The 13506-nt window shown below is 35.6% G+C and overlaps 1 protein-coding gene across 1 annotated transcript in view; it reads right to left on the bottom strand.

Moving 5' to 3' along the window:
• Positions 1-2395: 2395 nt before the first annotated feature.
• Positions 2396-13506, bottom strand: part of LOC108573443 (caspase-1-like) — a 58923-nt gene continuing 47812 nt past the window's right edge. The window contains exon 5 of the mRNA XM_017935894.1: positions 2396-3365. Coding sequence (XP_017791383.1) covers positions 3076-3365 — 290 coding nt within the window. The 3' untranslated portion in view covers positions 2396-3075. The remainder of the gene's footprint in view (positions 3366-13506) is intronic.

The raw sequence follows: 13506 nt of genomic DNA, 5'->3' as shown, positions 1-13506 counted from the left end.
TCACCAGGGCTGATGTTCATCTTTATATAGTAAAAATGGTTGTTTATGGGAAAACGTAAGTCGGCGTAAGACACAGAAAGAAGGAGTGCACGCGGAGAAATAATAAAAAAGTATCACGACACGGTACCTTTCGTGCCGTGCTTCTTTAAAGCCAGCCGTAAAGTGACTTTTAATTTGTTTAAAAAGGGAAGAAAATTCTGCCTCGCATATATCACAAGGCAAGTTATTTATCGCGTTCATTAAACGCCGTGAACAGCTGCAAATGAAGTAATGAGCGCACTTCGTTATTCGTCCCTTATAATATCGGCCGGCTAAGGTCTTCCTTATCCACCTGTACCGTTTCAAATGGGCAATGTACTGTTTTTCTTTTTCCAAAGAAATAGCGAGTGCAGTCGAAATTACCAAACGAAAAATAAGAAGAAATGAAAAATTTAGAATCGTACTGCAACGAAACTGTTCACAATATTGTGCATGCATAGGGAACGATAACAGATATCGAATTATAGAAGCGCGATGCATGTATAAAAAATTTGTATGCAACGTGGATTCTATAAAAGAAAATAGTATAATTTGTAGAAATTGTAAAGACTAATCTAGACATTTCTCCAATTTGTTGAATCGACGTTCGTTCACTGCCACCGTAGAGTCGATAGCACGCTGTGCAATATATTTTGGGCCGCATACGCTGCGTCGGTGGCAGCGAACGTATGAAACTTGTGCAAGGATAATCTTCCGGCAGGCAAATTAAAAGTGCACCGTTTATTCTCTCGTAAGATTGAATTTACATTTTCACGCGGCTCGTTAGCCACAAATGTGCCAACTTTTCCCGGGCTGATCTCTTCCTCTGAAAATTCGATGCTACAAAAGAAACGTCTACTCGCGAAAAGTTTAATCTTATTAATGCGAAGCACCGACTGTTCAAAGTCCATGTGAAAAGAGTCTTATCGTATTGGTACTCTCGAATGTGAACCGTTACACGTGTCTAGAAGATTATTATTAATTATTAGGTTGGCGCAGAGATGAAAGGAGAAGTTGTAATTAAAAGAAACGCGTATGTACTTATTGTCGGAACGATAGAATTTCTCGAGCTGGAGAATAATTTAATTTTCAGTTGAAATACAATTCACCAGTTTAATTCACTAATTAAATTACTCGAGGATCAGATAATTCAAATGTTACTGTTACGTTACTGAATTCGTTTTTTTTTTTTTTTTATGAAGTTTGAGAAAAGAAAAATATATTGTGCTATATCAAACATAAGGTGACTTCAGGTTTTCATGAAGAAGATATATTAGATTGTTGCATGAATTTTTTATTGTAATTATTTAGTTACTTTATTGCTAAATGGCAGATTGTGTATGAAAGTTAACCATAGATCCAAATTAAATTCCATTGAATACTTTACAGTTGGACGAAAATTTATTTTGTCCAAAAATAAAGAAGGGCATAAATTAACGAATATTATATTCTTACTGAAACTGTATACGTTGAAAATTTTATCAACACCTCGGTCATTTCATCAGCAACAACCTAATACATTCAAGAGTTTCTTTTACATCAATAAATTATTCATTTCATACCAATGATCTCCGGTTTGAAATAGGGCCCGCTCAGGACCAGCTCAATTCACAGACCACCCATTCTATGAGTCAAACATAATACAGTAAATTCTCTACAAGTGTCAGTCAGTTTGGATTCTACAAGTGTCAGTATAGATGGTCCTACGACTAGGCTGCGTCATTGCTGCGCCTATGTTATAACGCTACACCACTCGGTTTCTTTTACGAGATTTCACGGCTCGACAATTCATAATAGAAAAAATATAATTTCTTTAATTTTACTTTTTTTCATCTGAAATTTTTTTTAACATTTTGGTGAGATTTTTCTGATGAAAATGATATTAAACACGATATAATTTGAACAACATTTACTTATTAACACGTTCACTGTTCACTGTATTGAGATAAAACAGACGCCCTGTATTACATTCCACAGAGTCGGCCTACCGTTTGACTGACACTTGTAGAATCGTCCCTACATTTGAGACTGACACTTGTAGAATCGTCCCTACATTTGAGACTGACACTTGTAGAATCGGCCCTACATTTTTTTTTTTTTTTTACGTGGAGGTAGGCCGACATTAAATAAATTACTCAATAAGTATTAATAAGTAAATGTTGTTCAAATTATGTCGTGTTTGATGTCATTTTCATCAGAAAAATCTCATCAATATGTTAAGAAAAATTTCGGGATAAAAGAACGTAAAATTAAAAAAGTTGGTATTTAAATCGCTTGGTTGCCTCGCGACTCACGTTTCATCCTTATCTTTTATTCGCTGTCTTGTCTACGTTCGTCAAACTACAAAGGCGGGCGCGAGGCTCGAAAACGTAGTCCCTAACTCTACAAGTGTCAGGTTTAGGTTCCTTACGGACTGACACTTGTGGAGAATTTACTGTATTTCTACAATAGTGAAAATATGGTTGTATCAAGAAAAATGATTCGTCATCTTTGCAGCAATCCAACGTTACGTATTTAAAATTGGTAATTAAATGATTCGAAAGGTTTAATCGAAGCACCTCAAATAGAAGCTACAGTTGAATAATCTTTCATTATTTTTAATATTCAAACGAACCATGTCACAAAACTCTCTTTGCCCCGGTACACGTATTAACCTTTTTCATAATGGCTACATCGGTATTCCACGTTCTCCCCGTATCGAACATATCAATTACCATCGCACATTAATTAAACGGTGTACGGCTGAAAATTTTCACAATGGTCAACGCTAGTTTTGCGTATAATTGGATCCCGTCGCGATATTAACCGGGAAAATTTGCGGAGGATCATCAGCCTGCTGGTGCTCGTTCGAAATCTCGCCGGGGAAACTCAGTTTCCCCAACGGGTGGGGGAAAGAAACCGACAAAAAGAGGAACAGAATCTTCCGGCGCAAATATACACTCGGTGTACAAGAGGATGACAAAGAGAAAAATAGATCCGTCGTGTTTCTCTCGTCTCTTTCGTTCCTAGGCGTTTCTTACGTCTCTGGAAGATTATTATTAACCGTCGAATTGCCGCTTAGAAGTCCAAAGATAATCTGGAGCGTCTTGCAGTTTTCAATGCATCGTCCATCTCGTCCTTGGAAAAGTACACTAACCGTGTCAACATGGAAACTATAGACGGAACCTGCTTTTTCTTGTGGATATTCGGCGCGTGGGGCGCGTACGATTGATAGTCAATGGCGACGTGCCGGATCACCGAAGTCATTATCCTGAGCAGATCGTGGGTCTTTCCATTTTTATTCAGCTCACGGCAAAGGGCCTGTATGAACCACGAACCGGTGTCGCTGTTTCGCATCGAATAGAAGCCTGAAAATCATAGTAAAATAGTTTTCTGGTCAGAATGTTCTCTGGTTCTGCTCCATCTCAACCTTTTCTCTTTGTGTATGCGTGTACATATGCGTGTGTGTGTGTGTGTGTGTGTGTGCAAGCGGCACGTCGTTTGCTCGCGTCAAAATGAATTCTCGAACGCGGGTGGAAACGTACTCTTTGCAGGTTTCCATCCGTAGTGCCAAGAGCTTGTTTTAGACGAGATACTTCCATTAAAGCAAGGTACCCGTTTCTAAGAGCGCGCCGTTAATTGTTAGAGAGATGTTTCGCTAGGAATAACGAGTTTTCGATTCTTGACAAGACGTTACACATATACGTTTTACACAAGGTAAAATATCAGTTCGAAGAATATACCTCGTGACTGGAGATCGAAAGCAATTACCTGGCGAAAATCGTAAATGAAAAGTGGAGAACCATTGAATCTACCACTTTATACGCAACGAAGAAATGGAAGCCGAACGTCTAAGAATAGAAGAGAAAGAACGGGAAGAAAGTATAAGGGGAGGATGCGGCGAGAAATAATTTTCAAACTACGATTAATCTTACGCGTCAGCGCAAGAGCGGGGGATTTTTTTTTTCAGGAACCAGCTCTGTGCATTTACGCGAAATGCACGATTCCGGTTCGTTATAAAGCTTCACGAATCGAGCACGGCCCCCTTTGAGTTATTCCCGCAAACCGACCCGGCCAGCCATTAAGGCCGATCTTTAACCACCGGTTACGCGAGCGCGGTTCATGAAAGCAACTAATGACCTCATCAAGGACCGTCCATCACGTGAGAATACGTCGTCTTTATAAACAGAATCGGGCCACTACAATACGAGCGGGGACCAAGGAACGGACTAGTGTTCCGTACAAACTCGTTTAGAACTGTTTAATCTGGCAGCTTCGTTCCTGGTTTTCTCGATTTCTTGCGCGTCCACAAGTTACCCCTGAAAACCGGCTAGCATCGGAGCGGGGGCAAATTATCATTAGCTACCGGGGTGGAGTGGAAGGATGTTTTGCGAAAGCATGCCGGTATGTAAATGGCCGAGTTTCGGGGGATAACGTATGGAAAGGGATATAGTAGGTTGCAGGATGCGGGAGACGTAAAGTGCGAATTGTAGCGATTATCTTCTCCTTAGGGGAAAAGAAAGTAATAAATTCGGTGGTCGAAGCGTTTGAATTGGACCTTCTTGGGAATATTAATATGTGAAATTTGTTTGGACTATTTACTGCATTTTAATTTATGAGAAACAATTATCTAAGTTTATGTATGATTTATGACACACAGTTGAGTGAATATGTGGAAAATGATTTGAAAAATAAAACGTGCGGTATTTGTTTAAGCTACTTGCTGCACTTTCATTTATAAAAGACAATTATCTAAATTTATGCGTTATTTATGACACACAGTTCTGTTCATATATGGAAAATGACTTTGAAACATAGACTTGAGAAATTAATATTTTACTCGTTCTGTAATCAAAATTATAGTACAACTCCTTGTTAGAATATAACAGGTTATTTTTGTAAATTTATCTGTCAATTTTTTCTGAAAAAAATTTCTTACAGGTATTCGAATGTTCTAAATCTTAGTCTGGTGGAAATGTTTTCAATCGTAGATTCCAACAATTGATCTTCGTTTATTCTTATTGAACAATTGTTTGAGGTAAATATTGTATGAAAATACGGTGGAAAAGCGTTCATTTCGGAACGCTTTCTCGTTATCGATTTTTGCATTCGCTAAGAATGTACACGGAAACGATTACGGTGCGAGCGTCAATTACGTTGAACGAAGACTGAAGACGTTAGAGGCACGCGAACGTTACATCGTGGAACTTATGATGGATCGAGCGTTAGATGAAAATGTATTTTCCACAGCGTTTGAGTCGTGGCAACAGGAAAATAATTGCGGTCCGACAATAGATGGAAGTGGCAAAGACAAAGTGGAGGAAGACGTTACTATCAGAACGCTAATGCAACGCGGAGAGGACAAGTAGTTACAGGCAGAGCATTGTCGCTCTCCATGATCGTCGCCGCCGCAAGAAACGTTCTCTTCTCGTGAACGTGCTAGTGCTAGCCGTTCGCCTTTTTCAATGCTTAAATAATTCTCGTCTCGGGAATATATACTGCACAAGTAGAAACAGTTACAACCGAGACAGGAATTTTTATGCCTCAAAGAAAAAATTTTTTAAATGTCACGTTAGAATGAGATCGTAATATTCGCAGTTCTCTTCAATATTTCAGTTCTCCTTTCGTGACCGAATTATTTTTTAAAGAATTTATTTATTTTTGAATTATTATTTTAAAAATTTATTATTTTATTACCGATCCGTGATGGATATTTGGAAGTGACGTGGTGCAAATGATTACTCGCCAAGTGGGTAACGAAATTATATTTATTTAAACGTAATGCTTAAAATAATTTCAAATGTACTATGTGATGCGCGTGCAGAGAATGTCTACGACAAAAGGCCTCGTGCCTTTTTCGGGGCTCCCTTAAGTAGCCAATTTTCCCTGGGAAAGTCCCAGGAAGTGGGAGCGTGGGCCTGCATTGCCGAGGCAATACTCTTGTCCTCGAGGACGAACAAACTCGGAGATGTTTGGAAAAATTGAAAGAATCAAAAGAAAATACGCGAATTCATATCTTTTTCGATTCTAGAATATAAGAAAATTTGAATAAAATACGCGACGAGAATAGGGGAGAAGCATAAGTTAAACACGTAAAACTATTCAATAATAAACGAACTAGGGATGAAGCTATTATTTCAATACGCGATGCACTGACTCCAGTATTTACTAAAATTCAAAAATTCTCGTATAAATTCTGAAAATAGATTATTAATTACGGTAATAACTCTATGAACTCTATGAACTTTAACGTCTATACTCGAAAGTGTATCGTCAACACGTTACCCAGATTATCTGTATAAGCTATTATTTCAATACGCGATGCACTGACTCTAGTATTTACTAAAATTCAAAAATTCTCGTATAAATTCCGAAAATAGATTATTAATTACGGTAAACTACTGAGACGGTTTAATTAAGGGTGGGCATGGTGCTGCTTTAGTTTGAAATGATTTATAAACACATAATTAACAGAGGAAAAACCGTGAAACGGCAAAACGTCAACATTCTAATTGTTATAACATGTAAACAAAACTTTAAATTTAGTGTAAACAGAAAAAATATATAATACAATTTATTTCACGGTATTGCAACAAATAAACGTTGAATCAATATTTAATTCGTATAAAAACAATTATTTAACGTAATAATTTTACCTTCACTATGGCTATTTTTAATCTACGACCACAGGTCAACCTGATTTCTAATCCTTACGAACTTTAAATTCAGTCTAAACTGAGAAAATATATAATACAATTTATTTCACGGTATTGCAACAAACAAACGTTGAATAGATTCTTAATTCGTATAGAAACATTTATTTAAAATAATAATTTCACCTTCACTATGGCTATTTTAAATTTACGACCAAGGGTCAACCTGATTTTTAATCCTCCGAACTTGATTTCACAACGAGAAAGTAATAAGATCGTTGAAACGTACTTATTTGTCAAAGAAACTTGCAAAAATGTATAAATAATAATATGTAATGTTTTAACAAATTTTTGGAAGTATAAATTAATAATAAAATTGTGAAAATTAATAAATTATACGTTATTATAACATTAATAGAATTATGACTAAACCGAAGTTCGAAGTCGAGTATTTAAAGTCTGATATTACGTGCCTAGCGAGTGCCGGTAATTGTTAAAATTTGTTTAATAATTAGTAATAGAAATTCTAATTGATTCTAATGTATACAAGTGTTACAAGAAGGCTGAGTGTGTACAGGGTGGACATAGACTAGCTAGTAGCCCCCGACCACTCTATTCACATCTCAGAACCTTCAGGTCAAAATACGCCGCGAAGTGTCTAGGGCCCAGTATAAAGGGTAAATGATTTCGCGGGACATCGGCGGGTCCTTATATACCTGCGGTACCCTCTCCCCAAAGTCATTAGCAAAATCGTCGGTTAGGTCAGGCGGGAAATTTTCGCGGGAGATTTTCGCGGGAGATTTCCGATATCGTAACACGGTATAATTTATCAATTTTCACAATTTTATTAAAAATTTATACTTCCGACAATTTGTTATAACATTGCATATAACAATTTATACGTTTTTACAATATTCTTCAATGGAAACATAGGTTTTAGCGTTCTCGTTACTTACTCGTGGTTAAATTAATTTCGTAGGGATTAAAAATCAGGTTGACCTGTGGTCGTAGATTAAAAATAACCATAGTACAGCTAAATTTATCGTGTTAAATAATTCTTCTTACACGAATGAAAAATGTATTCAACGTTTGCTTGTTACAATACCATGAAATAAATATCAGGTTGACCTGTGGTCGTAGATTAAAAATAGTCATAGTACAGCTAAATTTATCGTGTTAAATAATTCTTCTTACACGAATCTAAAATGTATTCAACGTTTGTTAATGAATTTGTCAATGAATTATATTACACATTTTCTCTATTCACACTGAATTTAAAGACTATAACGATTAAAAATCAAGTTGACCTGTGGTCATTTATCAAGAATAATCATAATAAAGCTGAACTTATTGTGTTAAATAATTTTTTTAATACGAATTAGGAATTTATTCAAAGTTTGCTAGTTACAATACCATGAAATAAATTATATCCAAACTAAATTAGAATCCAAACTTACAGACTCTTGTAGAGAATATACTGTACATTTTATTTCATGGTTTCATTTAATTTCATTTATTTCAAGGTATTGTAACAAGCGAACGCTGAATATATTCCTAATACGTATTAAAAAAATTATTTAACACAATAATTTCAACTTTATTATGATTATTCTTGATAAATGACCATAGGACAACTTGATTTTTAATCATTATGATCTTTAAATTCAGTGTGAATAGAGAAAATGTGTAATATAATTCATTTCACGATATTATAACTAATAAACGTTGAATACATTTTTGATTCGTAGGAAAAGAATCATTTAACACGATAATTTTAGCTGTACTATCACTATTTTTAATCTACGACCACAGGTCAACCTGATTTTTAATCCCTACGAAATTAATTTAACCACGAGTAAGTAACGAGAACGCTAAAACCTATGTTTCCATTGAAGAATATTGTAAAAACATATAAATTGTTATATGCAATGTTATAACAAATTGTCGGAAGTATAAATTTATAACGAAATTGTGAAAATTGATAAAGTATACAGTGTTACGATAACGGAAATCTCCCGCGAAAATCTCCCGCGAAAATTTCCCGCCTGACCTAACCGACGATTTTGCTAATGACTTTGGGGAGAGGGTACCGCAGGTATATAGGGACCCCCCGATGTCCCGCGAATTTATTCACCCTTTATACTGGGCCATAGACACTTCGCGGCATATTTTGACCTGAAGGTTCTGAGATGTGAATAGAGTGGTCGGGGGCTACTAGCTAGCCTATGTCCACCCTGTACACACTCAGCCTTCTTGTAACACTTGTATACATTAGAATCAATTAGAATTTCAATACAATAAACTGAATAACAATTCATTTTAACTAATACCTATTAGAAATTTTCCTTTTAAAACAAATATAAATCATTTTACCAATTACTGGTACTTGCTAGACATTTAATATCACACTTTAAATATTCTCCTTTCGGTTCTTTTAAATACAATCAAATAATTTCTTCAATTATCGATACTGACTTGGAATACTCCGCTTCGAATAAAATATTTCGAAATTATTTTGAAGGTTTAGGGAAATAAACATTTGAATTTTAGTCATCGTTCTTCTTCAGACTTGTCGAATAGGATATTGAAATGACTTTGAGAGGTTGCCTTGTCGTTACTTTTCTTCCAGCAATTGAAATTAATTTGAAATTTTTCTTTCAGTATCCTTGTGGAACTTGTAACGAATGCTGCTCCTAATTCTTAACACTTGCTGTAAAATTATTAGTTTTTGCATTTTAACAAAGTAAATTAATATTCCTAATTCTTATAAAATTATTAATAAACGTGAAATATTCTTGTAACGGTAATCTTATGAGAAATACTCGTATAATTAATTCTGAAATTTTTGCTTACATGTTATAACAATTGTAACGTTTACGTTTTGCTGTTTCGCAGTGTTTTCTCTGTGAATTCTATGTTTCGAATTTATTTCAAGCTAAAGTAACGTCTGTGTACTGCAGTTCAACCTAATTTACTTAAATTCGAATTACGATACAGTATATTTACAATTCTACCTGAATTTTCGAAATTATAAACATCACCAGTAAACTTCCATTGCATGTAAACAATATTCTCCACTAATCGGTAATTATAAAGTAATTATAAAGCAATTATAAAGTAATTACCGAAAAATATACACTTACATTCTCATGTTGGATCATTTACCTCTCTTCTTCTCGTCTGTTCACACATTCTCTCTAACTCTCCCAATTTCGTTATCCAATCGTTCCTATTTACTCTCATTTTCAAATTTCACACGTTATTCGCTATTATCCTCCCTTAACAAACCAACAAATCCCAGCACAATTAAAACAAAAATAATACACTACCAGCTTTTAAAACAAATATAAATCATTTTACCAATTACTGGTACTTGCTAGACATTTAATATCAGACTTTAAATATTCTCCTTTCGGTTCTTTTAAATACAATCAAATAATTTCTTCAATTATCGATACTGACTTGGAATACTCCGCTTCGAATAAAACACGGCTCGACAAATCATAATAGAAAAATATAATTTCTTTAATTTTTACTTTTTTTCATCTGGAATTTTTTTTAACATGTTGGTGAGATTTTTCTGATGAAAATGATATCAAACACGATATAATTTGAACAACATTTACTTATTAACACGTTCACTGTCATGTCAGATTTACAGGTTGCTGTCAGGCGGCCACAAGAAAATACATTTTAAGCATAGGATTATAGTATTATGCTTTATAATTTTTTTTTTTTCAATTGAAAATAATGTCTAGCTAGCTATGACGTTCAAAATTTTTAGTTGACAACATTTATTTTATTTTAATTATTCTAAACATTTGAGGCACTCCAGTCACTGATGACCACCATGGTCATATCGAGGAAACAATCTAATGTTAATACTTATTGAGTGATTAATTTAATTTCATAATATATCGCTTTGGATGAATTACCAAAACAAATTGCTAAAAAAATACATTAAATACCTGTACACATTATCCGTCGAATGTAGAGGGAGAGCCACCGTTTGGTTGCCAATTGTTTATCACATAGAGTCGGCCTACCTCCACGTAAAAAAAAAAAAACATGTAGGGTCGATTCCACAAGTATCAGTAAAATGTAGGGTCCATTCCACTAGTGACAGCAAACAGACTACTGACATTTGTGGAATCGACCCTACATTTTTTTTTTTTCTTTACGTGGAGGTAGGTCGACTCTATGTGATAAACAATTGGCAACCAAACGGTGGCTCTCCTTCTACATTCGACGGATAATGTGTACAGGTATTTAATGTACTTTCTTAGCAATTTGTTTTTGTAATTCATCCAAAGCGATATATTATGAAATTAAATTAATTACTCAATAAGTATTAACATTAGATTGTTTCCTCGATGGTGGTCATCAGTGACTGGAGTGCCTCAAATGTTTAGAATAATTAAAATAAATTAAATGTTGTCAACTAAAAGTTTTGAACGTCATAGCTAGCTAGACATTATTTTCAATTGAAAAAAAAAATTATAAAGCATAATACTATAATCCTATGCTTAAAATGTATTTTCTTGTGGCCGCCTGACAGCAACCTGTAAATCTGGTGCGACAGTAAACGTGTTAATAAGTAAATGTTGTTCAAATTATGTCGTGTTTGATCTCGTTTTCATCAGAAAAATCTCAGCAACATGTTAAAAAAAATTCCAGATGAAAAAAAGTAAAATTAAAGAAATTATATTTTTCTATTATGATTTGTCGAGCCATGAAATCTCGTAAAGGAAACCGAGTGGTGTAGTGTTTCACTCTTGTCTGACTGCGAGCGAGATAACATGGGCGCAGCAATGACGCAGGCCTAGGCGTAGGACCATCTATACTGTCACTTGTAGAATCCAAACTTACTGACTCTTGTAGAGAATTTACTGTATTCCAGTTTCTATCAAATTTGTTACGCGAAGAAGATAATACCTACAAATACTTCGAATATTATTGCAAGTTCATCCTATAAAACTACACAGCCAGGATTCTTAAATTCAAAATATGAATTTCTAGAAAACCAAATCATTTTTTTAAATTCAGAAGAAAGTTTCCAGGAATATCCCCCCCCCCCAAGAAATTGAAAAAAATTGAAAACGAATCGCCAGAAATGTTTGAATAGCAATAGAACTTCAGTTGACTCGTACAATTTCTCTGTTACTGGAAAGCCACCCTACATTAAGTCCGATACGATCGACCGTGACGACGAATAAATCTTCTCGAAACGAATCAATTGGTTAAAACGATCCTCTACGGTACACGGAGAAATTGAAGCCACCGGAGTAATCGTGTCCCTTTACCATCCGATCGGCGAAAGAAGAAAGCTGGTGAAAAAGCTCGCGCGACGAGCGAGCGAGCAAGCGTCCTCTAAAAGCAGCAGTTTCTCGTGGAGTTTTTTTTCTCTATGGCGAGTTGACTCGTCGCTATTCGCGGCTCTTTTCGTCCGGGCTTCCTACCTCGCCGACGGGCACTTTGTTCCTCGTTATCGATCACAATAGACGAGGACGGATGCACGGCTTCTCCTCGCGCGGCTGCAGGAGATGTGTAATACGCGGTATAGCTGCCACTGGTGTCGCGGAAAGCGCGACAATCATGGATGGTAGCTCGAAAAATCGGCCGCGTGGATGATACGCGCGTGTATCTGTCACTGCATCTCGTTATGCACTGCTCGAGATGTACAGTGTGGTCTGACATTATTAATCAAACTGCGTGAATTTTCTGAGGTGTTTAACAGGGTTGTGTGAGATTTTGCTAATTGATTTTTGGGAATCTTTAATGTGAGAAGAGATTAGAAATGAATGTTTTGGTTAAATATTACAAGTATGCTGGAAATAGGTGGACACATTTTAGGTGTTCTGATATTATTAATTAAACTAGGTGAATTTATTCAGTTGTTTAACCCTAGTGCGGTCTTCGGGTCTTTTTCGACCCATTGTCTTCTTATATTTTTAATATCTTTTGCTGTTATCAATTTTATGTTTCCTTAACGTTATATCAAAAGTTTATTGCGTAGGTTCGTATGGCGTGCTGATAATAAAAATTGTTACTCATAATTATAAAAAATAAACAAGAAATGTCATTGCGTCAAAAAAGACCCAGAGACCTTATGTGTGTAGTCGAACGGATGAACGCACCAGGGTTAAGAAGGTTGTGTGAGATTTTTTTAATTGATTTTTGGGAATCTTCAATAGGTAAATAACCACTGAAACGAAATGAATGTATTGGTCAAATATTCCAAATGTACTGGAAATATCCGAAACAATTGTACATATGCGGAGAAATTTGATTAAATATATCATAAGCAAATTCGTCATTATTCTAATTCAATCACAGTCGTTTCAATTCGAGCAGTATTATTATTCCAATGGAAATAATCTTTCATTAACTTGGACTTAATATTACATCGAACGCGTTCGATTGTCCGACGATGGAACGAGTAATTATGAGGTACGATGACCAGCGCATATTAGTTTTCCGTATCGACGAATAAACACACCATAATGGCTGTGTACTTTTGTTCGTAACCGTAACGGACGATTTCTGTTGTCCTCGAAATATGTATGTAACGACAATGATTTACCACGCTGCATGAGTATTTCAAAAGCAGCTGGATGCCTCTATGCGGGAACATTTCCGCACAACCGTGTTCACACCGACGTAAAATACAAAGTTGGAAAATGTTATACGGTAACAACGGAAGGCTGATGTGTCCGCGATCCTCCCTCCACCTTTTCCTCCCTCATTCAATATACGCAGGATAATCACGGCTCTTTGTTACGGGAAACTCCGTGAATGTTATCAAATAATTTCGTTAACAATCCGATTGGCCGTTGTTCTGTTTACAGGTCGAAAA

Source organism: Habropoda laboriosa, unplaced genomic scaffold (assembly GCF_001263275.1).
Source record: "Habropoda laboriosa isolate 0110345459 unplaced genomic scaffold, ASM126327v1 scaffold92, whole genome shotgun sequence".
NCBI classification, from domain to species: domain Eukaryota; kingdom Metazoa; phylum Arthropoda; class Insecta; order Hymenoptera; family Apidae; genus Habropoda; species Habropoda laboriosa.
This window is presented reverse-complemented; position numbering and strand designations above follow the sequence as displayed.